At 37.1% G+C, this 23,832-nt stretch overlaps 1 protein-coding gene across 1 annotated transcript in view; it reads left to right on the top strand.

Moving 5' to 3' along the window:
* The window catches only part of ush2a (Usher syndrome 2A (autosomal recessive, mild)), a 274,001-nt gene that overhangs the window by 43,857 nt on the left and 206,312 nt on the right, over positions 1-23,832 (top strand). The window contains exons 11-18 of the mRNA XM_067455206.1: positions 173-303; positions 3,378-3,573; positions 7,518-8,165; positions 13,500-13,683; positions 15,716-15,879; positions 16,988-17,146; positions 17,930-18,427; positions 19,607-19,885. Of these exons, the coding sequence (XP_067311307.1) occupies positions 173-303; positions 3,378-3,573; positions 7,518-8,165; positions 13,500-13,683; positions 15,716-15,879; positions 16,988-17,146; positions 17,930-18,427; positions 19,607-19,885 (2,259 nt within the window). The remainder of the gene's footprint in view (positions 1-172; positions 304-3,377; positions 3,574-7,517; positions 8,166-13,499; positions 13,684-15,715; positions 15,880-16,987; positions 17,147-17,929; positions 18,428-19,606; positions 19,886-23,832) is intronic.

The following is a 23,832-nucleotide window of genomic DNA, read 5'->3' as shown; positions in this document are numbered from 1 at the left end:
GAAAATTACACACTCTCGCCGGACCTCTCCCAAGACTGCAGTTTTTTAATTTGAAATCATAGTCCTATGATATGATTGAATTTTAATAGGTTGACATCAAATTTCCCCTCCCCCCACCCATTTCCTTCTACCAGCACACATACATACACACTCACTCTCTTTTGGTTTAAAGGCAGGAACTGTGAGCGGTGTCGGAGTCTTTTCTACAGGGAGGTGGTTGCACTCCTGTGGGCCAAGGACGTGTGCAAACCATGCGAGTGCCACAGCACCGGGACCATCAATGGCAGCTTAGAATGTGAGCCGGTAAGTGTAGACATGACCACACACAAAAACACATTATTCATACTGTATACACAAACACTGTTGCATTACTCATAAAAAGGCCTGCACAGATCCCATGGAAAGCAGATATTGAACCTTCTTCATTTACTAAGTTTATCCCTCACTTTTGGCATGTTAATATTAATTTATTAAATATTTGGATTCATTTAATAATAATTTCTGCAACAAATAAAGTTTTTGACTCCATATGATTCCGTATAGTCCTACTCAATGATCTAATATTTATGACGTTAAATAACATTCACAAATTTCGAGGTGCAATGGTACTGGCAAGGCAATCTCTGTGCATATGCAAAGGAAGACATTTGAGGCTTTGATCCCCGGCTTTGTGACGAACTTGAGAATTGTAGATTCAGATAACGATATTGGCCAATCCCTCTCCAGAGGGTTGCATTGATGTATTGGCTGAGGACTTTAGTATTCACAACAGCATTTATCAGTGTTTTGATCAGTAGGGAGTATGTAAAAGTGTCGTCATGAGAGCCTCTCTCAGGAGAATTCTCCCCCACCATTTCCTTTATCTTAGCATCATGAAAGCCATTTTGGAGGAACAGACCCATGTCGATAGATATACTGGATGACAAATTCAGAATCAATGGCTGGGTCAGCCCCATGTTAGATAGTTACCTTATTTAAATGATCAGAATGATTATTTCCTCACATATGCTAATGACTTTACACTGCTAGTTGAGCTGTTTCTGTTAGGTAATGCGTAGGCATTGTGTCTTCTTAAAATTTATGTAGCTTATTTTATTCTGTTAGCATTATTGATAAATTATTCAGGATTTGAGAGTATTTTTTTATGCATCATTTTCTTTTTCCAACAAGAAAAGCTACATATTATATTAACCTGTGGTGTGATAGATAAAAATATATACAGTATATAGTCTGTATATATTCCAGTATAGAATGGCTTTTTATTGAGAAAACAATTATAAATGCCACCTAACCCAACTACAATACACCTAATTTAATACTAAATAACAGTTACAGTACTAATAACAGCAAAGTATTCTGCATTCTTGGTATGATACAAACCAGCTTCAAGTTTCAGCAATTATTTTACAGAAATATGATCTTATTGCCCTCTCTTGCTAAATATTTTGGAACACATCACCTTATTATTTACATGGTGACGCATCATTATTCTCATGTGACACAGCAGCCACAGTAGAGACGATTTAGGCCACGCACATATTGGGTTGTTTAGAGACAATTCAATGCTCTCCATTGACTTTGTATTGTGTGAAGCGGCCTCCTTGTCATTTCTGACTGTCTAAAAGCAATATTGTGTGATAGCAGCAAGCAAGCAAAAAACACAAAACTAAGTTTGTATAAGTTGTCGACCCCCCAAAAAAGAGTGTTTAAGTAAACAAATGTGGATAAAGGCCATAAGACTTGAAGCATCAGGAGGAAGAATGGGTACATTTTGGGATCCTGACACTCAGTATGCCTCAGTATGCCGTGCAGTAAACATTTTGTCACTGTTACGTAAAACATCCAAATGTCAGTTTTATATATTATATACCGTTGCTGGTTACGTTTCCCTCTAGTGGGTGTAGTTCTCAGTGTTATATAACATATCGCGCTGTATCAATTGCCTGTATCCACTTTTGTGTCCTTAAACGCTTGTTTTTTGGGTCAACAGCCCATAAAAATGTCTGGGTTTTTGGTTATGGGTTTATTAGCTTGTTTGCTGTACACCTTGTCACATATCAGCTTTTAGACATCGTTCTGTTTTTTTGTTAAAAGTCAGAAATGACAAGGAGGCCGCTTCACGCAATACAAAGTCAATGGAGACGATTTGATTGTTTCCTTCCGCCGGTGGGTGTGGTTTTTAGATTATGACACGTGTCATTTTTATGCAAAATATTAAAAAATACAATATAATTTCGTAAACTAGCTCATATTATGATTTTTTATATATATGTAAGTGAGTGTGTTTTGTCATAATGATCATGTTGGTTGATCTATAATGCACGATGGGCGCCGGCATGTTAGTTTGTGCCGCAATTCGAATCGAATCAGATCAGATCAATCGGATTTACATCATGTAAATTCATCCACGTCTCACAAAATACATACGGAACAATAAAAAGTTAGTGACTGGTGAACTGGGAGAAGAATAAACTATATAGTTAACTACAGTATATCTGATATAAATGAGACATGTAGTCAAATTATAACTGAAAGAACTTTTATTGCCGCTTTCATAGACATCAGTGTGTGTTTTTGCTAGTACTTGTGTGTATTTAAATGTCTGAAACCTAAAATAAACATTATGTGGTTAAAAACACTGAATAGCTGTGATATGTGACAAGGAGGCGGCAATCAAAGCGCAAAAGCATGTTTGAATTTAAGCGGCATACAAATTTGTGCTCCGATTCGGTCCGGTTACAAACCGGTTATATAGGTACCGGTACCCAACCCTAGTCATAACACAGTATGCATAAAGAGGATGATAATAATAATAACAATGTTATTTTATGTTATCTTAAATAATATTATATTATATGCATTATCAAAATGTAGTTAAAATAATTTTAGTAGTAGTATAGCAATTCACACTGAAGGATTTTTCCAAAAGTCAACTTGTCATCTTTCCAAAGCATCGGTTTGTTCTTTACTTTTGTATCAGCACTACGTATAAGAGTTCTGACATATAGAACTTTATCGCCACCAGCATCATGGTAGCTGTTCATGTCAGAAGTATCAAAATTTCACCCGTATTCATTCAAAACAACAGCTGGTACTTTCAGTCCATCCCAAAGAACAGATCCTTTTTGTTAAGCCACACGACCCTCTGCACAATGGCAGCTTGTGAGCTCAGGTGTTGTGACCTCTTCTCCCCCATCCTAAACCACTCCGTTCTATGTAATGGAGATAAAAGGCATCCCAGCAGCCCAATGGGGATTGGCGGGGTGGGGGGTAGAGACAGAGCAGAGCTGCCCATCCATGACTCACACACACTCGCACTGCCCTGCTCAACTTGACTAATTGGAGCATGGTCACGTGATGTTCTCCTTCCTCCGCAGATCGGAGGGCAGTGTAAGTGCAAGCGACATGTGTCTGGCAGACAGTGCAATCAGTGCCAACACGGATTCTACAAGCTGCAGTCGGCGCTGGCTGACGGCTGCCGCGCCTGTAACTGCAATACCGCCGGGACCGTGCAGCCAGATATTACCTGTCACCAGGACTCAGGTCAATGCCAGTGCAAAGCAAACGTAATCGGTACGTATCAAGCAGCATTGCGCCCTCCATCGCTCTTTTGCTCTCTTCTCCCATCCTTCCTTTTCTCTCTCTCCAACTTCTTTTTTCTGTCTCTCAACCTTTCTCTATGTCTCTCTCTGTTAATTCCCACAAACTTGATAAAGTGCACAAAGCAAATGATATATACATAAACTAAACAAATAAGTAGTTGATGTAAAAGCCATGATCTTCATTTTTATTAACATTAAGATTTACTGTGAAATGTATATGGATATATAAGGATTTTTTTTCTTCATTTAATTCATTTTAAATGATGTTATGACAAATGAGTTTTCTGAAGGTTCCAGAACAAAATCACCCAGCAGCCATACCTTAAAAGCCATAACACCAAATTTGGCACACACCAAGTCAAAACGCATATCTTTAAGAAAATATATATATATTTCTTTAAATTGCCCCATATCACACTTGCTTGATTAACATTAATGCGACAGACAACCTATATATTAATACCTACTGTAATGCACAGATCTAATATAATATTTTCCCGCAACCGTTAACCAAACATTCATTTGTGACATAACAGATAATGTTTGTGTGAATACTTGCCAAGAGAGCAAATACAGCTCTGGAAAAAAATTAAGAGACTACTTAACATTGATTTTGCTAGTAATTCTGTGTATACAGTGGTGGCCAAAATTATTAGAACACTTGGCATCTGGGAGTCATCTTATTGTGCCTGAATTTATTTTCCAAGAGGACAATGACCTGAATAATTTTTCTAACTGTATTCTTACAACATTAAAAATGGTGGACTGTCCCCTCAAAGTCCAGACTTCAATCCCATCGAGCTTATTTAGGGTGAGTTGGAAAATAAACTAGACAGATCTATTGTACATTCAAAGGAAATCCTTTGGCTTCAGTTGCAGAAGGCATGGGATAACATTAGTGTTGAAGTTCTAAGAAGAAATATATTGACATTATGCCAGAGAGATGTGCTGCTGTAATTGATGCAAACAGTGGACATACCAAATATTAAATTAAAAGTAGATTAAAACAGTATGACTCACTGATAGCAAATCTCAAATCTGATATTTTTGTTGGTCAGAGCAACTATCTGCATGTTTCATGAACATTATGAAATTAAATCATGTTTTGGAGGCAATATTTTCAGATCTGTCAGGTGTTCTAATAATTTTGGTCAACACTGCATGTGTATATCAGAATCAAGCGCTGTCTGAGAGGTATCTTAGTGCGCACTCTTCGGATGTGTCATTCAGCCCGAGTAAGATATTTTTATTTGTATAAGCATGAGTTTGAAAATCCCATTTCATTGGTTCAGACTTATGCCATAGAGAATTTGTGGACCCTTATATTCACAAAGTTGGAATACTGCACTTTACAATGTTACCAAACTTGTGCTGAGAGAAAGCGGCAGTTGTGGAGAAGCGAGCAGAGACAAAGCATTTTTTCATGGATTATTAAAATTATTATTATTAGTAATTATAATTATTATTATAGATTATTATTTAGATGTTTAATTACTGACATAGATGTTTAGATTTTTTAATTACTGACATGTGTATATACATATATATATATATATATATATATATATATATATATATATATAATATTATTATTAGAAATTATTCATTTGCTATACTTATCTGCACTTTTTAATTTCTGAAATGAAAACATATGCAGCACAGCAGAGCGCTTCATATGTAAATTAAATGATTAAATTGTTTACCATCAAGCTCTCTTTTTTTTTTGGCAAAGCCCTGTTTTTTCACAAATTTATTATGAGCAGCAGCCAAAAGGATTTTTCTTCCAGCTTTTCCAGGCATTCCAGGTCCTTTGCGATAAATCTGTTCCATTTTTTTCTTCTTCTTTGTACCTTTGAACCGTTTTCGTATGAAATGCAAAAGAATGTTACTTAGAAGATCATGTGTATTGCTAAGCCAGGATATCAAGGGCCACCTCATTTTAATTTTGTAATTCAATGCCAAGTTGATTATAATAAACTGCCCCTGTCTTCCTTATTTTTCACGCTTCTTACAAGACCTGCTTCTTTGTTTGTAGTTCCCACAGGTATTTTTCAGAAATTAGATTTGATTAAGGCAATTTATTACCTCCAGCGCGTTTGAGGCCAGCCGCAGCTTCATAAGGACAAAATTTATCAAGCGTCCAAAGTACTCTGCGTACACAATGTGCTTTGAAATGTTGATGTATGAGAATATTATGCAGAAAAGCATTACTGATAAAATGTGTGCACGTCCCACTCCATGGGTGCACCAACGGGCAGTCAAATGCACATATCACACTGGCCAAATACACTTCAGTTTAACCAAAAATAATATCTTAAGCTTAAGGTTTACACTTACATATTTTTGCCTGCACTTTGTTCTAAAAGTTAGTCATTAATTTCTTTTTAAATTCACAGTTGGACGCCACACAGTTACCATAGCATTTTTCCAGCATCTACAAGCCATGAACACAATGACAAATTGCGGCAACTTTGGCGTGATATTATTGGGGTATTCATCTGTGTCACATTGTGCATTTAACATAATGTTGTAATGAGGTTTAACTGTGGGTAGGGAGCAATATATTAATATCTAAATTCATTAAAGTGGAGCTCTGTAGCGAAATACACAGCAGTGGAGAAGTGTGGAGTTCTCAGTACTTATGGCTGTAAACGGTTTGCCCTGTAGGCGCTGCTCAGCAACATTAGGAATAGATTACCTGTCAGGAATATGTATGGCGTATTCAAATAAGCACCGCACACGTTTTAAAAAACTTGATATGATTTGATTCCATGTAGACCACTTTTTAGGGTCTCCAAATGAGCTGTAATTCTTTTTTAGCCTCGTAGTTATTTTTACTTTTTCCCCTTCCCCTTCTTGGGTCTTTTAATTTATTTATTTTCCTTTTAGAGAAATTAAGTGTTATGCCCGAGGTGAGTAATTCATCATTGGGAAAGGGGCTCACTTAATGATGACATTACCAATTTCGTTTTTTCTTCCTTGTGTAATATTTCACTGATTTATTTATTTGTTTACTATATACTACATTGTGTTATGAGATGTGGGTTATGATGTAAAGGCCAAAACTAAATCATTTCAGATGTCAAGGTTGGTGGTTTGTGGTTGGGAAGGCAAATTTTAATAACATTTGCTGAATGAAAGATAAATGAAATGCTGCAGTCTGCAAAAGAAAGCACATATGCACATATTTTCTGTTGTTAGTGTTATCCATATGAATTGACTTTTGTGACATTTTTGTTTTCTTTTATTAAGTAACATATTGTAGTGAAAGTAATGGATGCCTGTTTTCAGATTAAAAATACATAAATAAAAAGGCAAATGTGAGATAAACTGTAAAATAAAAAAATATTTTATTATGATGTTTTGTGTAAATGTCTTTATTTAGAATTTGCAATTAATCTAAAAAGATTTTAAGCAAAAAACTAACCTTAAATATTACAATTGCATGCAATGAAGGATGAAATTAAATTAAATTCTTGTAATAATAATAATAATGATAAAAAATAACATATATATATAAATGGTTTTGCATTTCCTCGGTTTATATATATATATATATATATATATATATATATATATATATATATATATATATATATATATATATATATATATATATATATATATATATATATATATATATATATATATATATAAACTGAGGAAATGCAAAACCATTTTATTATTATTATAAATTGTTACGTTTTTTCCCCTTAAAAAGGCCTTCAGACAGTCTGTTGATCTGTTATTTGATAGCTCTTCTTAAAATTTTACTCACAATTTTAGTTCTTTAAATTTTACAAAACAAAAGTTTTGCCTTTGGTAAATTTAACAAGGCAAAACATGAAACTTAAGTAGCCCTGGGGTCCTGGTTGGGAATAGCACTGATTATGGTCTCCTCTTTTTTCCACTTAGGTCTAACATGTGACCGATGTAACTACGGCTTCAAATTCCTCAATCGGACAGATCCCGATGGCTGTGTTCCCTGTGGCTGCGACCCACGGGGTTCTCTCCACCAGTTCTGTAATCCCTTCACCGGCCAGTGCGAATGCAAAGATGGTGTGCGAGGCCTTCTCTGTGACACCTGCATTCCTTACTTCTACGGTCTGGATGGCAGTGGAGTCTGCCTTGCCTGCGACTGCAGTCTGAACGGATCAGTTCTCGGTACCTCCTGCGATGCAGTATCCGGACAGTGTAAGTGCAAACCTCACACAGAGGGCAGGCGGTGTGACGCGTGCCGGGAAGGATACCACAGTCTGGACCGTGGCAATTCTTTAGGCTGTCTGCCTTGCCAGTGCGAGCTCAGGGGCACGGTAAATGGTTCGGATGTGTGCGACAAGACCACGGGCCAATGCATGTGTAAACACAACATAGAGGGGCTGCGGTGTAATCGATGCTCCATTCACACCTACAACCTGAGTTCTGCCAATGCCACACATGGATGTCAACCATGTCAGTGTGACCACATGGGCACCGTGCCTGCAACGGTGTGCGACCCTGCTAGTGGTCAATGCACGTGCCTGCCCACACGCTATGGTCGAAACTGTGGAACCTGCAAACCAGGTTGGTGCTTTCAGACTGATTTGAATATCTTATGTGTGTATTTACAAGGTGTATCAGGTTTTGTAAGCTCATTATACTGTGTCGGCGAGGACAGTGAAGCCTTTGCTTTTGTTGTTTACCGTGATTTCTAGCCATTGCGCATCGCATTTGAAGTGCCTGAGTAAACATCTTTTGAATTACAAAGCACTCTCTTCCTTTCCTTAACTAATGACTCCCTCGCATTTTGTTCTTGGCTCCGCAAGCTGTTGCATTGTTTTATTTTTCCTTTTTGCCTAGATTGTGCCTGGGAATTGAATGTGTTTGGCAGTCACTTTAGCCGATGGCGTTTAACTAGCATAGCTACAGGCCATTCCTCATGTACCTTCAATCAACCCCCTCAGTGGCTGTTGGGCCAGCGCTGGCCTCATGACTCAAGTGCACTTCAGGGGGTGAAAATGTTTGCACTTCCCTTATTCTTCGCAGCATAGTAAGTGCTAGAAGCGCACTGCCAGGGGTCCAAGTGTCTGTGTGGCAGGACCAACTGTAACAGCTGGTCCCTTTGTTTTCATAATGAAGATTAACCCTCACTGTTTCACTGTTTACTGTAAAACCAACTTGCACTTTTATACGCCAAACACAGTCTTCCAAGGAAGTACCTTTAGAGTACTGTAGATGTGTCCCTATTTGTAATTTGGATAGTTGATATCTTATTGCTGTATTATCTAATAAAAAAAGTAAAACATAAGCAAAACATTAAAGGTGGGGTAAGCGATATTTCGTAAGTCGTTGCTGAACATTGTTGGTATTTGAAATCAACCCAAACAAACAAACAAACAAACCCTTTTCTTCATTGCTCCGCTTACAAAGCTCACTCTCCTGTCTCGAACCCAATCGCCTGCACAGCTCTCACTAGCTGTCCTCCGTTACACACGCAATGTAAGAGTGGATGTCTATATCGTAACAGAAGCACAACAAAATAGTGATTCACGAAAAATAAAGTGATGAATGAACAACATGGAAGCACACAAGAATAAATACAAGCAAGAGTACGTTGTTAGTTGCCAGCAGCACAGGAGCTCCAGACAAACAATGACACAAAAACCAGTGTTATTGGTATTGGTTACTTGGTGTATGGAGCAGAAACAACGCAACTTCTGCTTCTGTTTTCAGGCCTTCCCGCTTAGCTCTCTCCAGTGCTGGAAAGCTTTTGTAATATTAACGCGGGCACTAAAGCTCTCTTCTTATCATAACCCTTCATTTTCTAGTGACATTCTTATGAGCTTTTCTCTTTTGTAATGTCTCTCAGGCATCTCTCTTTCAACAGTCTTTCTTCAAATCTCCCCCTTAGCTTCCTCATTCTCTCTCATCCACCATCATCATACGCCCCCTAATGCTGATCGTCTACATGTTTGTTGTGTCTGGTTCTGTCAGTCCAATCAACTTTCAAAAAGCATTTTCCAAAAATCGCTTACCTCAACTTTAAACACTGATGATAAAAAAGTATAGTTTAGTATATTTTTGTATGCCAACCCAGAAGTTGCATTACCCTGGTTCCTGCAACTATAGATTTTTTTTCCATCCATTGGCTTTTGAATTATTGCAGAAAATAAGCTCTGTTACCAACTATTTTTTATGATACTTAAACATTTTCTTCATCAAGATAGTCATTAAATAAGCACAACATTTGTGGATTTAAACCCTATAATCTGCAGAGGTAAAAAGCTAAATTAGTGAATAAATTACACCATGGCATGACTTCAGTGTCACTACCACTAAGCTTCCAACAACTCTTTTATTCTTTATTTATCTTCAAGTTGAAAATGTTGAGTTAGAATAGTTGGCAAGAGTGTGAGTATAAACACAACAAGGCTATAAAATTGGACAAGTAGGTAAATTATGTTTAATGTCCTCGACAACAGCTGTAGTGACAGTGGGTATTGATGTATTTTGTGCTGTTTTGTGTTAACCTCTTACCTTAAAGGGTTCGTTCACCCAAAAATGAAAATTATTTCATTAATTACTCGTTGTTGGACACCTTTAACACTTTCGTTCATCTTCAGAACACAAATGAAGATATTTTTGTTGAAAGCTGATGCTGAGAAAGGCTTCAAAAAGACCTCCATTGGGTCAGTGGAAATGTACTGAATCCCAATGGAGGCCTTTTTGAAGCCTTTCTCAGCCATCAGCTTTCAACAAAAATATCTTCATTTGTGTTCTGAAGATGAACGAAGGTGTTACAGGTGTCCAACGACATGAGGGTGAGTAATTAATGAAATCATTTTCATTTTTAGGTGAACTAACCCTTTAATTTAGGCATTAAACCAAAAACCCAAGCCAAACACACATTACACGAACCCAATGTTTAAAAGTATGATTAAAAACGATACAGACCCCGTCAGGCTATGGCAGACGTGTCATTCAACCTATTGTAAGTCGATGTATCATCACAAGAGTCTTGAAAATATATTATGAAGGTTAAAAATTTACCTAGTGCTGCTTTAACTTCAAGATAATGAAACTTAAAGTTTAAAAAGCTGAGCTTATTTTAGTGTTTTAGGACTTATTCCTGCAGCACTACCTATATACTTTATAGTTCCACATACACTTCCTGTTTCTATAAGTAATATTAGTAATAGTAATATTTCAGCAGAAATAGTTTGTTTGTAGTTTTTATATTTTTATTCCAAGGTTTTACAAGATTAATATATTTTACTGGCACAAGACAAATAAATTGATCATTACTGGAGGTGACTAGTGTTTAACTATTGTACTCTAATGAAAAAGAAGTAAACTTTAGCATATCTTTAAAAAATACTTCTTATTACAGAAATAATACATTTGCAAACTGAATGTAATGTTTTCAGACATTTATTGAAATTGCATGTTATTTATAATTAATTAAAAATGTATTACAGTTTCAATTTATATTAAATGCAACTTGAGAGTTCTTTTTTGACCCACTTAAATAGGGCTTAAGTACAGGAATCTCAATATGGACTGTAATTGCAGTTTATAAAGTACAATGTAAAATGTATGAACTTAATGTAATATTGAAATTATAAACACTACATTTATAAAGTATTTTACATTTGCTTTCGTGTGCAAGTCAGCACAACAATTAAAAAAAACATAATTTAAAATGTATTTTTAAAGTAAAGTGTTTAATTGTTCAATTTATGGAAGTGTACATGAAATTTGAAGTATACTAAAAGTGCACATTTAGTAATAATACATCAAAAACAGTAATAATAGAGTTAATCACGCTTCTTTATCACAAGAGCAGCCATTGGTGGATAACAAGTCAAACCAACATGAAAATGCCAATATGTAGCAATATAGCTTTGTCTGGTCATTTTAGATGTAAGCTTTAGCCAGCTTAGCTATGCTATTTTTTACAGCAGGGAAACTATGCTCACCAACATCCATTGGTGCAGCCCATGCATATGATATGAGGGCGCTAAGCTAGTGCGGTAACCAGACAAGGATGTACGGCCAACCCTCCCCTAGCTCGTGCCTCCTCACACATGATGAAATAATGCGGGCGTACCTGCTGCTCACCAAAGCCTCGGCCGCCCATGCCGGCACATAAAGCATGTGTACGGAGAGTGGGGCTGGCAGGAGTAAATTGAAAGCACAGGGAGCGGGGGGAGATCCATTTGGTGGAGGGTGGGGGGACTGATGACTGTGTTTCTGCACGCCCTCCCCAGGCTCCCCCTCATGAAGCCCCTCTGTCGTATTTCACCGGAGGGGAAGCAGCCTGTGATTGAAACATCTCAAACTCAGCGCCCCCTGTCTGATTGATGCGCGCAGGAGCCTGACGGAGCCCTTGAGATTCAACTCGTACTTTATTCTTAAGAAGATATAGATGGAAAAGTGGACCAGCATACTCTTAAAAGAATATTTCACCCAAAAATGAATACCTACTTGATTTTCTTCTTTAGTGAAACCCAGAATGATATACTCTGCTTATCCCCTTAAAGGGATAGTACACCTAAAAATTAAGATTTTATAGTTATTTACTCTGTTCAGTCATTACAAAACTGTATAACTTTCTTTCTTCAGTGGAACATAGAAATAACAATGAAAGTCACTGGTGTTCAAAACAACACTGGACCTCACAGACTTGTTGACTCAACCCTCTACGCACATCTTGGCAATAGAATCGTCATTGGCTAGTACATCTTTTTTGTCTAGTCGCCAGACTGATATACTTAATAATATAATATAATATAATATAATATAATATAATATAATATAATATAATATAATATAATATAATATAATATAATATAATATAATATAATATTATATTATATTATATTATATTATATTATATTATATTATATTATATTATACCTTAAAATGGTACAGCTTTTTAAATATCTGAATGCACACTCTTTCCGTCAGTCAATCAAGCATTAGACTATGTTATGATATTATGATAATCAAGCACTATTTAAAAATAGAACTTTAGTAATTAGAACTAAAAATGTTGGCTCCTGGGTTCATGAATATTAATCACATTGACAGCATTCGCTCGAACTGATTTGCTGAAATCAAAACAGGCACAGGAAAAGATGAGCACCAGCCAATGAGATTGCCGTTTGAACATTAGTTCCACCCAGTACTGAAAAAAAAAAAAAAACAGCATATCTTCTGCTTGTTCTTAAAAGCTGAATAATTTTAAATGAACTCTGGTATTTTGACAGGAAAATACAACAAAGAATATTAACATGTAGCACGTTATATTCGGTGTGGTATGTAAGACACTCACACTCTCTCTTGCACGTGTTTGTTTGTTTTTTTGTGAGAAACGCGATGAGCAAAGTGACTGCGAGTTGTGTGTCTTCATATGGTACGTCGTCAGATGAGCTGAGATGAGAAACTCTCACGCGCTCAGTCAGAGTGTTCAGCGAGGGAAAATATATCTATGCTAAACTTATTCTTAACCTATAACACACATACTGGCGAGTAAAATCTAAGAATTTATTCTATTCTATCTAATGATGGATATTATTTAGTCGCCCATAGTGAACATCTACTCTCATCTACTCATTTTAGAGAGTTGTCACTGAAATTACATATAAAGATGTCAAAAAACTCTTAAGTTCAACTATCTGCATTTTAAATCAATTTAAATTATAAAATACATTAATTTATTTTTAAACTACAATTACGTTTTTGAAAAAATTAATTTTCACTTAAGTATATTCTATTTTAGTAAGTGTACCTCTTTTTCTCAAGGAAATGTTGACATATTTTCATAGTGATTACAAAAGTGGAAGTAAATGAGAGAGTCACACAATAAAATGCATAACAAGTCTGTTTGTGTTTCTTCGCATCCTGTCATTGCAGGTTTCTTTCTGTCCGAGGCGGGTATGAGCGAGTGTGAAGTGTGTGAATGTCACTCGGTTGGAGCGGTGGGGCAGGTGTGTGCTGCCCACTCAGGGCAGTGTGTGTGTGCTCACCCATCACTGACCGGTCTCAGATGCGACCAATGCCAGGATCTCTTCTTTGGCTTCAATCCAAGCATCGGCAGGTCAGTGCTATAGTCTAACACCCTTATTTCGGTCCTGTTCAAGAAAGACGTTTTCATTTATTGCCATGCAGCAAGATATATCTTCAAGTTAAATAGAACAGTGTAAATCACCATCAAAATTACTCCAGACCTCCCTCCCGTCACCGAGACTGAACGCTAGTGAATAAAGCCCATTTAGAAAATCATGCACATCACTTTTCATAGCGATTTGAGCCAGTTAGCTGCTTACTGGCCCACGGGTTCAGGCAGAGCCAGCAAAGGTCAAATTAGCCATTAAAGTCTCCCGCCTCTAAACGAGGCTGCATTTTAATGCTCTCTGCATAGTTGATTTGTTGGATACATCAATTAGGTTGTAAATACATCATATGTTAGCTGTCTTAATGATATACTCCAAAGCAGCTCCCCAGCTTGAACATATGGCCTAAGTTGGGGATGGAAAACTTGGCATTCTCAGGAGTCAGTGGATTGGAAAATTATTTTTCATGTTGTTTTTTTATGTTTGTTTGTTTGTTTTTTCTGTTTCCTACATACGGCAGATTTTCTTTTGATGATTTTTATATTTAAGTCTTGGTGGTTTGTTTGAAGTCTCATTGAATGACCTTCCTGAAGGCTTGTAGGAGATAGTTAACTACTCCAGCCATGCTGGGTGAAGAAAAGGAACAGTGGGGGACATCGTCAGCGCTTCCCATATTAACCATCGTTTACCTTTTAAGTGCCCCATCCCCCCACAAAAAAAATCTAAAATATGATGTTGGGATGCTCAGTAGGTAGGGAGAACATTAATTGTTGGCTGGTGAGATGCAAATAGCATGAGCGTGTGTTTTCAATGCATCAACAACAGGACTACCGGACATCACAAATTGTTAATCCATACGAGTCGTGACAGATCACTGCATACGCAATCCATCCAGCTGCACTCGTTCGCCCGGTAAGGATGAAAAATGAACTATTTAAACTGATTAGAGGGGAAGCTTGAACTGCATCAGGAGATCCTACACAATAAAGATTTCTTTATCTAAATATTATAAACTCATTTGTCCGCCCCAGAATCAATAAGACCATGCATCTTATTTTGTTTTCTTATATTGGATCGTCTGCTGCGGACCACCTAATAGAGGTAGTTAAAAAACCCACAATATGGTTAGGGAAGATTAGCCATCACAGTAAATGACAAACATAGGCTACATGGAGAATGGTGCATGGCTAATCATTTAACCTTGGGGGGGAAAAGTTTTATTTTACAGAAGTGTAGGTCATATTCATATCTTTTCATTGTTTAGTTTTTTTGTTGCCAGTCAAACTTGCTCAGTTTCTTGTCTGCAAACTTTCCAGCTCTATTTGCAACACCTGTTCTAGACAAATGTTGAGGCGCAATCTGGAGTCATTTATTTGATAGCTGCAAGCTACTGATATATTTCAAATATGGAGAATGTAAGCATGTGGAACATGGCAATATTGGTACTGATCACATAATTTGATACCTCAACTGGCTTCATTTTTGCATGACGGGGGAAGAAAAAGAAAAGTTCACTGTCTCCTTCCGAGGAGTCAAGGTCGAACCACATTGGGAAACGGGTGGCTTAGCCCAAAACGCCCCTCTAGTTGACAGAACAAATTTTCAGCTCATTAAGAGTCTGTGGCTTTTATCAGCTGCTTTCGAGGGTGTCAGGCGCTTGGCCCCCACATCACCCGCTGTTGGCCCCTCAGGGCCTTTCCTCCTCTATCCCATACAGCCCTCCTAGAAGTGTCACTGACAGGTGCATCTGTGAATGCCTCCATTTAGTCAAAGTGTCCCCCTTTCCCTCACAGTCACACACGCAGTAACACGCACACATTCACTTTTTGCAGCTCTTCGTATCTTAGCCAGTCAGAGAGGCTCACAGTTTTTTGTAAATAAAACTGGACTTGTTACTTTTGGTTAATTACCTGATTTCATGTCCTCTACAGACATGCACAATGTCACAAGAAGTGATACTGTTTTTTTATCTTATGAAAATGGTTTTTGTGTCTCTTGTGATCTCCGTGTGTCTAGGTGTGAGCCGTGTGGATGTGATCATGTGGGGGGATTCAATGGCACATGCCACCCCCAGACGGGGCAATGCTTGTGCAAGCCTTATGTGACCGGAGATAAATGTGACTCCTGTGTGGAGGGAGCCAGTCACATGGATCCAAACAACTACCTGGGCTGCAGTAAAGGTCTGAATCAATATATACATTATCAATAGTTCAAAAGCAGTGTTATTTTAGAAGTATTTATTTATTTATTTATTTATTTATTATAACTATTTATAACTATTAATCATATTTAATATTTTTTTGTAAATTAAGCTTATTTCTAATCAGCATGATTAGAATTTTTTTTTTGTTGCTTGTGTGCGTGCTTTGTTCACGTTGAGCTCTGAGGCCAGTTGCATGAACATAACCATTATGTTATGATGCTAAGTACTAGTATGACCAACTAGCGATTAGTCAAGGGACGATCAGTCTTACTTTTTGGAAATTATGCCAGAAATAATAAAAAAAAAATTTCTTAAAAGAGCTGCAAATCCTTCTCCAACTTTGGTTTTCAATAGGAAATGCTTCAGCATTAAAACAAAATAACTCATCAAACCACAGGACTTGAAGGAACCTTTATTTGATTGCCTTGATGCTTAAATTGTAAAATTCTTTGGAAAATGCCTCCTATAGTTCATATCAAAGAGTTTCTTTATTGTAGTGACTGTAATTTAAATGCAGATTTCTCCAATATAGTCAAATTGGTTTCTAGGTTTAAGGCAAGAGAAGCATATAAGGTCAAAACTCACTGCCGTTACTCAAATGCTGTGATATTTATGCCAGACTTATTACATACTTTATTCAAAATACTTACTTGAGCTGACAATCAAATTGAATCATGTTGCATCCTGATATTTTAACTGAACATCTCAATAGCTTTGTCTACATTTATGATCATTTCTATATATCTCTCGCTCATGATCTTAGACCTGGGTCCAGTGCATATCTGGTCTATACATGTTCAGTATGTATACTGAAAGGTGACCTGTTTATGGGTGTGTATGTGTTTAGAGCATACAGCACTTAACCTCACAGAGACTCTTAAAGCTCTAATGTGTCTCTCCAGCATGGTGTTTTTATTAAGTTAGCATTTTTTTACATGTAACAAATGGTCATTGCTCTTGTATATTCATAGTCCATTTTTCCTGTTAGCTAGCAGCTGTGTTGCTTTAACCTTGTGTTCCACCTCTTTAGTTCTTTTTCACGGATTTATCATCAATATGTATCATCTTAAACCCCTCCTGTTCAGATCCCAGACAGCAACCTCCTCCCCTCGGCCGGGTTCTGAACTCCACGGCCATAGAGCTGAGCTGGAGAGCCCCTGACTCCCCCAACAGCAATGCATTGATGTACACACTGCTCCGAGATTCAGAGATCATCCAGACCAGCTATAGTCAGCACCCGTTCGGTTAGTAAGACTAATACAGATTTTCTGAATGGCAGTGTTTCATGGTGCTGCAATAATGTCTTTGCCTGTATATATAATTTAATATTGTGTTCTGGAATTACATGATACTTTAACTCTATGTCCTAATCAGTTTTTTTTTAGTTTATGTTATCTGTATGTATTGTGTGTACACTCACATTCAAAGTCTTGGGAATTATGTTTTTACTTAATGGTGACACTTCAATAAGTAGAAGCTTGACAATATGAAAGTATGAACTTTTTTAAAACTTCATGAAATCAACATGAATACAAAGAGTACATAAGATTGGGGTCAGCAAGATTTTATTTTTGAAAGAAATTAATACTTTATGTAGCAAGGATGCATTAAATTGATCAAAAATGTTAGTAAAGTCAATTAAAACTTTACAGAAAAATTATATTACCAATAAATGCTGTTTTTAACTTGATATCTTGATATAATGTGTCATGGTTTCCACAAAAATATGAAATGGCTTTCATCATTGATAATAATAATAAAATTATCCTGAGCATCAAATCAACATATTAGAATGAGAATAAAATGCATTGTAAAATGTACTAGAATAGAAAAGTTATTTTAAATTGTAATACAATTTCACAAAATTAACATTTTTACTTGGCTTTGAAAAAAACTATTACTATGCCTTGAAGACCAAGAGACTGACCCCATAACTTTTGAATGGTAGTGATGTCATTGTCCCATTAACATTCTTCACCAATACCACAATCTCACTTGACAGCTTCCTTATTCTCTTTCTTATACAGGAAATATGCATTACACAGATGCTGATTTGTCTCCTTATACAGCATACTCTTACCAGCTTATCACCAGTAATATCCGTGGTAACACCAGCAGTGCCACGGTCAGATTACGCACCCTGTCTGCTGCACCCGAGCAAGAGGAGCTCCAATTAACCCTTGTAGGTCGAGCCAAGCCCACCAGTGTGTCCTTTAACTGGACAGGGCCCTTGAACACCACTGGTCCGATGGACAGCTATACCCTGATCTCGATACAGGATCTGACCAGAGAAGAGATGATCCACTACACAGGACTACAAACAGAGGCTACCGCTGAGGAGCTGCAACCATTCACTCGATACAACTTCAGTCTGCAGGCTTGCACTAACGGAGGCTGTGCTCGCAGCGAGAGTCTGATCGTACTTACGGCTCAGATACCTCCCCAGCAGCAGCCTGCACCCAGAATCACAACCCTAGGGTCCTCTCAACTCAAAGTGGACTGGGAACCTCCAGTGTTACCCAACGGTATTGACACCATTAGAGCATTTTTCTCTGTTTTTAAACTGGGGCACTTTGAAAAATAGGGGGCACACATTAAAGCATGGGTATATGCCAGTGGTTATCCAACACAGTATATGATTAGCCCCTCATATATGCCATAAATTAATTAACCACAATTATTTTTTACATTTCAGAATTTCCAAAACTATTTGTACTTTAATAAAACAAAAGTTTAAAAAAACTTTACATTTTAATTAAATCATTTTAAGTCATCCTGCAGCTCCCTTTGAAATTAGATGAGGCCTTCTGTTAGAGAATATACACACCGTTTCAAAATGTCATGGGTAATGCGTTTCCATTGTTATGATCCATATGTAATGATCGCTACACCCTGATTTTCCGCTTATTTTTGGGGTATTGTTTAATTTTGTATCTTTTTTTCCATCAGACCTAATATGAAAGATGTTAAAAGTCTTTTTTGTTCATTTAAACATTCAAATAGATTTTCCAAATGTATCTCTTCTTTTTTATTTATTTAGAGGGAGTATGATATTGTTAGACATCATTTATTTAGCAGTGATTCCTAAATGCACATGGCAGAGCTTAAACGCTCTTCTGCTTTGTCGTAGATTCCTTTTTAGCTGTCTCCAGCTACATCATTACAATAATGAGAAATACTATTATAGAGATGCCATTTGATCTCAGCCGGGATGAAAATTAATTCCTTACGAACTTTAATCTACAACCAAGAGGCTTGATTAAGGCTCAGCCCATGCTTCATTTCGCAATATAAACTGATGGGACTGTGCGCCGCAAAGAAACATTTCACATTTAAAACAGTTGATTGCTGCATACAATTATGTATTGTGCCTCGCGCCATTGAAAGCGTCGCAAAATAGCCCTCTGTATATCAATGACTTTTAATGCCAGTTATCATGCTTTTTGCCAAATTAGCTCATTAACATGGACCATTATAAAGTGCCCTTAGAGGATTCTCTCAATGAATTTCCTCTCCGTTTAATTGTGTCTATCTGATTCTCTCTGTCTGCCTCTCTTTTCTACATAATTTCATGCAGCAGCTGTAATTGTGCATTGTCAATGGCCAGTCTTACATCTCAATATCATCTGCCTCTTTCTGAGGCTTAATAAGGGATTGTGGAAGAAGTTATTGGCATATATATGTCTCTATATTTCTCTCTTCAGGTATAATTATCAGGTATGAGCTCTTTATGCAGCTGCTGAATGAGTCGCAGAGAAATGCCACCAGTTACAGTCCAGAGCAAAGGGTTTTCCTCAGCAGTGGCTGGCTGAACCCACAGCCATCGATGAGTTCAGCCAATGAGAATGCCCTAACTCCACCTGAGAGCAGTGCGGTGGTGTCGAATCTAGAAGCATTTTCCACCTACCGCTTCAGAGTCCTCACAGTTAACATGGCCGGCAGTACCCTATCAGAGTGGGCAGTGGGACGTACCGCAGAAGGAGGTCAGTTGAACACAATTTGCACAACTATCAAAGAAAGCCATTTAAACACCACTCTAACTATAAATTATATGAAACTTTGTATTCAGTTTTACAACTCCCTGTGGATAGATACGGCTCTTTTCATTTTGTTTTATATCCGAAGAGATTATGAAACGAATTATCTTGAACAACACTCAAAACAGTTTGAAATAAACAAGTATAGCATTTCATAGGCCACAAACACGGCTCCATCCCGCAGAGAAAATCCTGTATCTTCAGTCTTTATTTAGATGGGAGCCCTGGAGAATTGATTTTGAGGAGATGCTTATTAAGCAGAGAAAGAATAGGTGGCTAGTGTTACAGCGTAGAATGACAGTTCCTGAAAAATGGAAACGAGGAATTAGCATAAACATGTGAGGGATTGTTTATGTGGGATACATTTTCACCACAAGTGCTTCACAGGAAGACACCCATCCAGGCTTTCTCTTTTATTCAAAGAGAAGACAGCTGAAGCTCCATTTAGTGTTTCTGTCAACTTCCTCTCTATATTTTGACACTTGGAGGGAGGTGTACTTTATATTTTTATATCTGGCTATGTTTTTGTTTGACGAGACGCACTAGAGTTTGCGGATTTCCTTGTCAAAGGTTGTGTTAAGAGGACAACCCAACAGCTGTTTGAAGTGAGTCAGGTTTAAATAGTTCAGAGCAGAATTTTTTGTCTGTTATTTAATAAAGAAATTAGAATTGATAAATTATGGTATTCTATTATTTTTTTTATTTTTTTACATTATTTAGTCATGTTTTTCAGTAAAAAAAATGCATTAGCTTTTAGAGCAATTAAGCGTATTATTATTCCGTTACCTTCTGAGACTAAATTATTCAACTCTAACTCCTAAAGCATTAATGCTACTAGCACCAAAACTCAGCATAGACCTTTGCTGTTCTGAAGTTTGTTGCTATATCTTTTTTATCTGATTAAAATGTACTGTGACCGTTATAAATTATGATCAAAACACCCAAAAATACCATATGTTGGTTGTAATCTGCCATATTAGTCTAGCCTACTCTTTAACTTTCGATTTCTCCATTTGTTAAAATGAAAAATAAATGCATAATTGTTTATACCATCTGGATACTCAATATTGAATATTGATACTTTTTAAATAGTTCATTGTACAAGTAAGTTATCCCCGTTCTACACTTGCACACATACAGTAGATCGCACATCACTCGCAGGACACATTCATGATCACAGAAATTGTATTGTCAGTGCTGTCCTGTGGTTGTATCAATAAAATAGCTTAAAAACTAAAAACCTCTAGTGTGCATTTCTTTCTATTTTTGAAGTAAATAAAACCAGCTTCACTAATTCACACACAATCACTTTCTCATTAATGCATTCAAATAAATATAATCTATACTTATTTTATCTGCATCTAGTTTAGAACAAGCAGAAAACTATAAGCAGTGTAATGACTCTTAAGCCCTATTCGGACTGGATTAGTTTAACATGGGGACGTGGGGGTAAAGTAATTATTACCAGAGGTTCTCTGTGATTTTAGTCCCGTCCGAATGTGCCATCTCGGTAATCATTACGGACAATGTCAGTAAAGATTACAGAGACTTTTACCTTCTGTAAAAAGGTCCGGAAAAATTACCTCAGGTAATACCAGGGTTGCCAACTTTTAAGTTCAGGTTGGAGTGAGATTTTTTGGGGGCCGGGGGGGGGGGGGGGGGGAGCTTTTGATCTTGATTCAGTATCAGTTTATATCTAGTATATATACTGTACATAATAATATGTTTGTTTTGGCACTAGTTTAAAGATTTCTTGGGTCAAATTATATGTGCCATTCCTTAATATTCACTTGTGAGTGCTTATATAAGTATCATTATTCATTAAAAAGATTAGGATGCAAGTTATTTAAGTTTTGAAATTTCACATTTAAAGAAATCTAGTGTTTGATCATCATATCTAAATATTTATTAGAATGCTTTGCCTCTTTGAATTGGAATTCTCTATTTTAATATTAATTACTACACTAATTGTAATATAAATTTTAGAAGAAATACAAATATTAGAAGAAAAATATTTTAAGTGGTCATTTATTGAAAATAATTGTTGCACAAATAGTATTTAGTACCAAAAGATCTCCTCAAAATATTCAGTAAATATAATTTAATGCGTATGAGTGTGACCTATTAGTAAGGAATACCTGAGGGCTAAATACAAGAATAACATTAATGTTAACAATGTTGAATCTCTATCACTCTCCATAATAAAACGATCCTGTAAATATGGCTGACTTAATAATCAATAAACACTAACACTATGCTGTACTGTTTACCAAAACTTGCAGCAAACATCTATATGGTGAAACTGTTGTGTATTCGCTTAAGCCATTTTAATGCATTGGCAGAGCGCTAGAAGTATTGAGCGCTCATGGGCCACGTGACCAGCGCGCACCGCAGGGAGATGAGAGCATGAGCAACTCCGCTTTTCAACGCCTCTGGCTTTAACATTATGCCACATTAGCGCCAAAACGCTATTTATTGTTTGAATTTCATTAAAACACATTAAAAAAAAATTAAAGCTTATAGCTTTGTTTAATATCAAAAGCAGGTTTGGCAATTTGGCGTGAGATTGAGTTGGGCGGAGTGAGAGCGTGAGACAGAGCCTGAAAGCGTGAGAATCACGCCAGATGCGTGAGAGTTGGCAACCCTGTAATACTAATCCCGTTCGAATAGACCTGCTGTAAAAATGTATGGTAAAATTCCGTCATTTCCTGTTTAAAAGTTAAAAAAAGGCACATTTTGCGACCTTGGAGGCGCTTGAAGCATTCGGTTGCGTTGTAGGTGGTGGGGCAAATCTGTGGAAAATGCCCAGTATTTTCCGCATATCATTTAAAGCAAAAAGAAGATCAAAAGAAGATCTAACTGTTTATAAACACACATATATTGACGGAGTTCAGACTGGCGCTCAGGTTGTGTTTGCTCACGTGATAACGGTAACGTCATACGCACATGACGTCAAGGAGGTGCGTAAAGCCAGTTACTCCTCCCACTTCTGCTAGTTTTACTGAGATGTCTTATCCCGTGCGAATTGGCCATTAATATTACAGACGTCCTGAGGTAAAATTACTTTACCCCCACGTCCCCATGTTAAACTAATCCAGTCCGAATAGGGCTTTAGACAATGTAACTGATGAAAATTAGCTGTTATGTTGGAGCAATAACCTTGTGGGAATCTCTCTGACATGTCCTCATCCTGTCCTCATTCATCCAAGTCCTGGTGTTGTGCTGAATTCTGACCCCTTCCAGATTATTACCCTCCTAATATAGGTAGGTTTCGGACTAGGAGTGGTGGTTAGGATTAGAGGCTGGGATAGAATCAGGCAATCAGGTTCTGGGGAGTAATAATTTGGCGGGTAGTCAAAATTCGGCACAGCACAGACTCAAGGTTAAAGGTTTAGTGTTTTAATTTTAGTGTCATCTAGTGGTGAGGTTGTGAATTGCAACTGTCCACCACTCACCCCTTCCTTTCGAAGCACATAGAAAGTTCTCTTATTCTTGCTCTTCATTGTTTGTTACTTGTTAGGTGTATGCTTAATAAAAATGAAGAAACTTAATTCCAGTATTCTCTTAAACTATTCTTAATAACCAATCACAAGTAAATCGCACCAATCAGGCATAACATTATGACAGGTGACGTGAATAACACTGATTATCTCTTCGTCACTATCAAAAATGGTCCAAGGAAGAACAGTGGTGAACCGGCAACAGGGTCATGGGGTTCTAACACATTAACATCGGGGACAAAATGTTCAAGGCTCATTGATGCATGTGGGGAATGAAGGCTGGCCTGTGTGGTCCAATCAAACAGACAAGCTACAGTAGCTCAAATTGCTCAAGAAATTAATGCTGGTTCTGATAGAAAGTTGTCAGTATACACAATGCACCTTTTTTTTTTT

This window comes from Pseudorasbora parva, chromosome 10 (assembly GCF_024679245.1).
Source record: "Pseudorasbora parva isolate DD20220531a chromosome 10, ASM2467924v1, whole genome shotgun sequence".
Lineage (NCBI taxonomy): Eukaryota > Metazoa > Chordata > Actinopteri > Cypriniformes > Gobionidae > Pseudorasbora > Pseudorasbora parva.
Note: the sequence above shows the minus strand (reverse complement) of the source record. Positions and strands in the feature narration are given on the sequence as shown.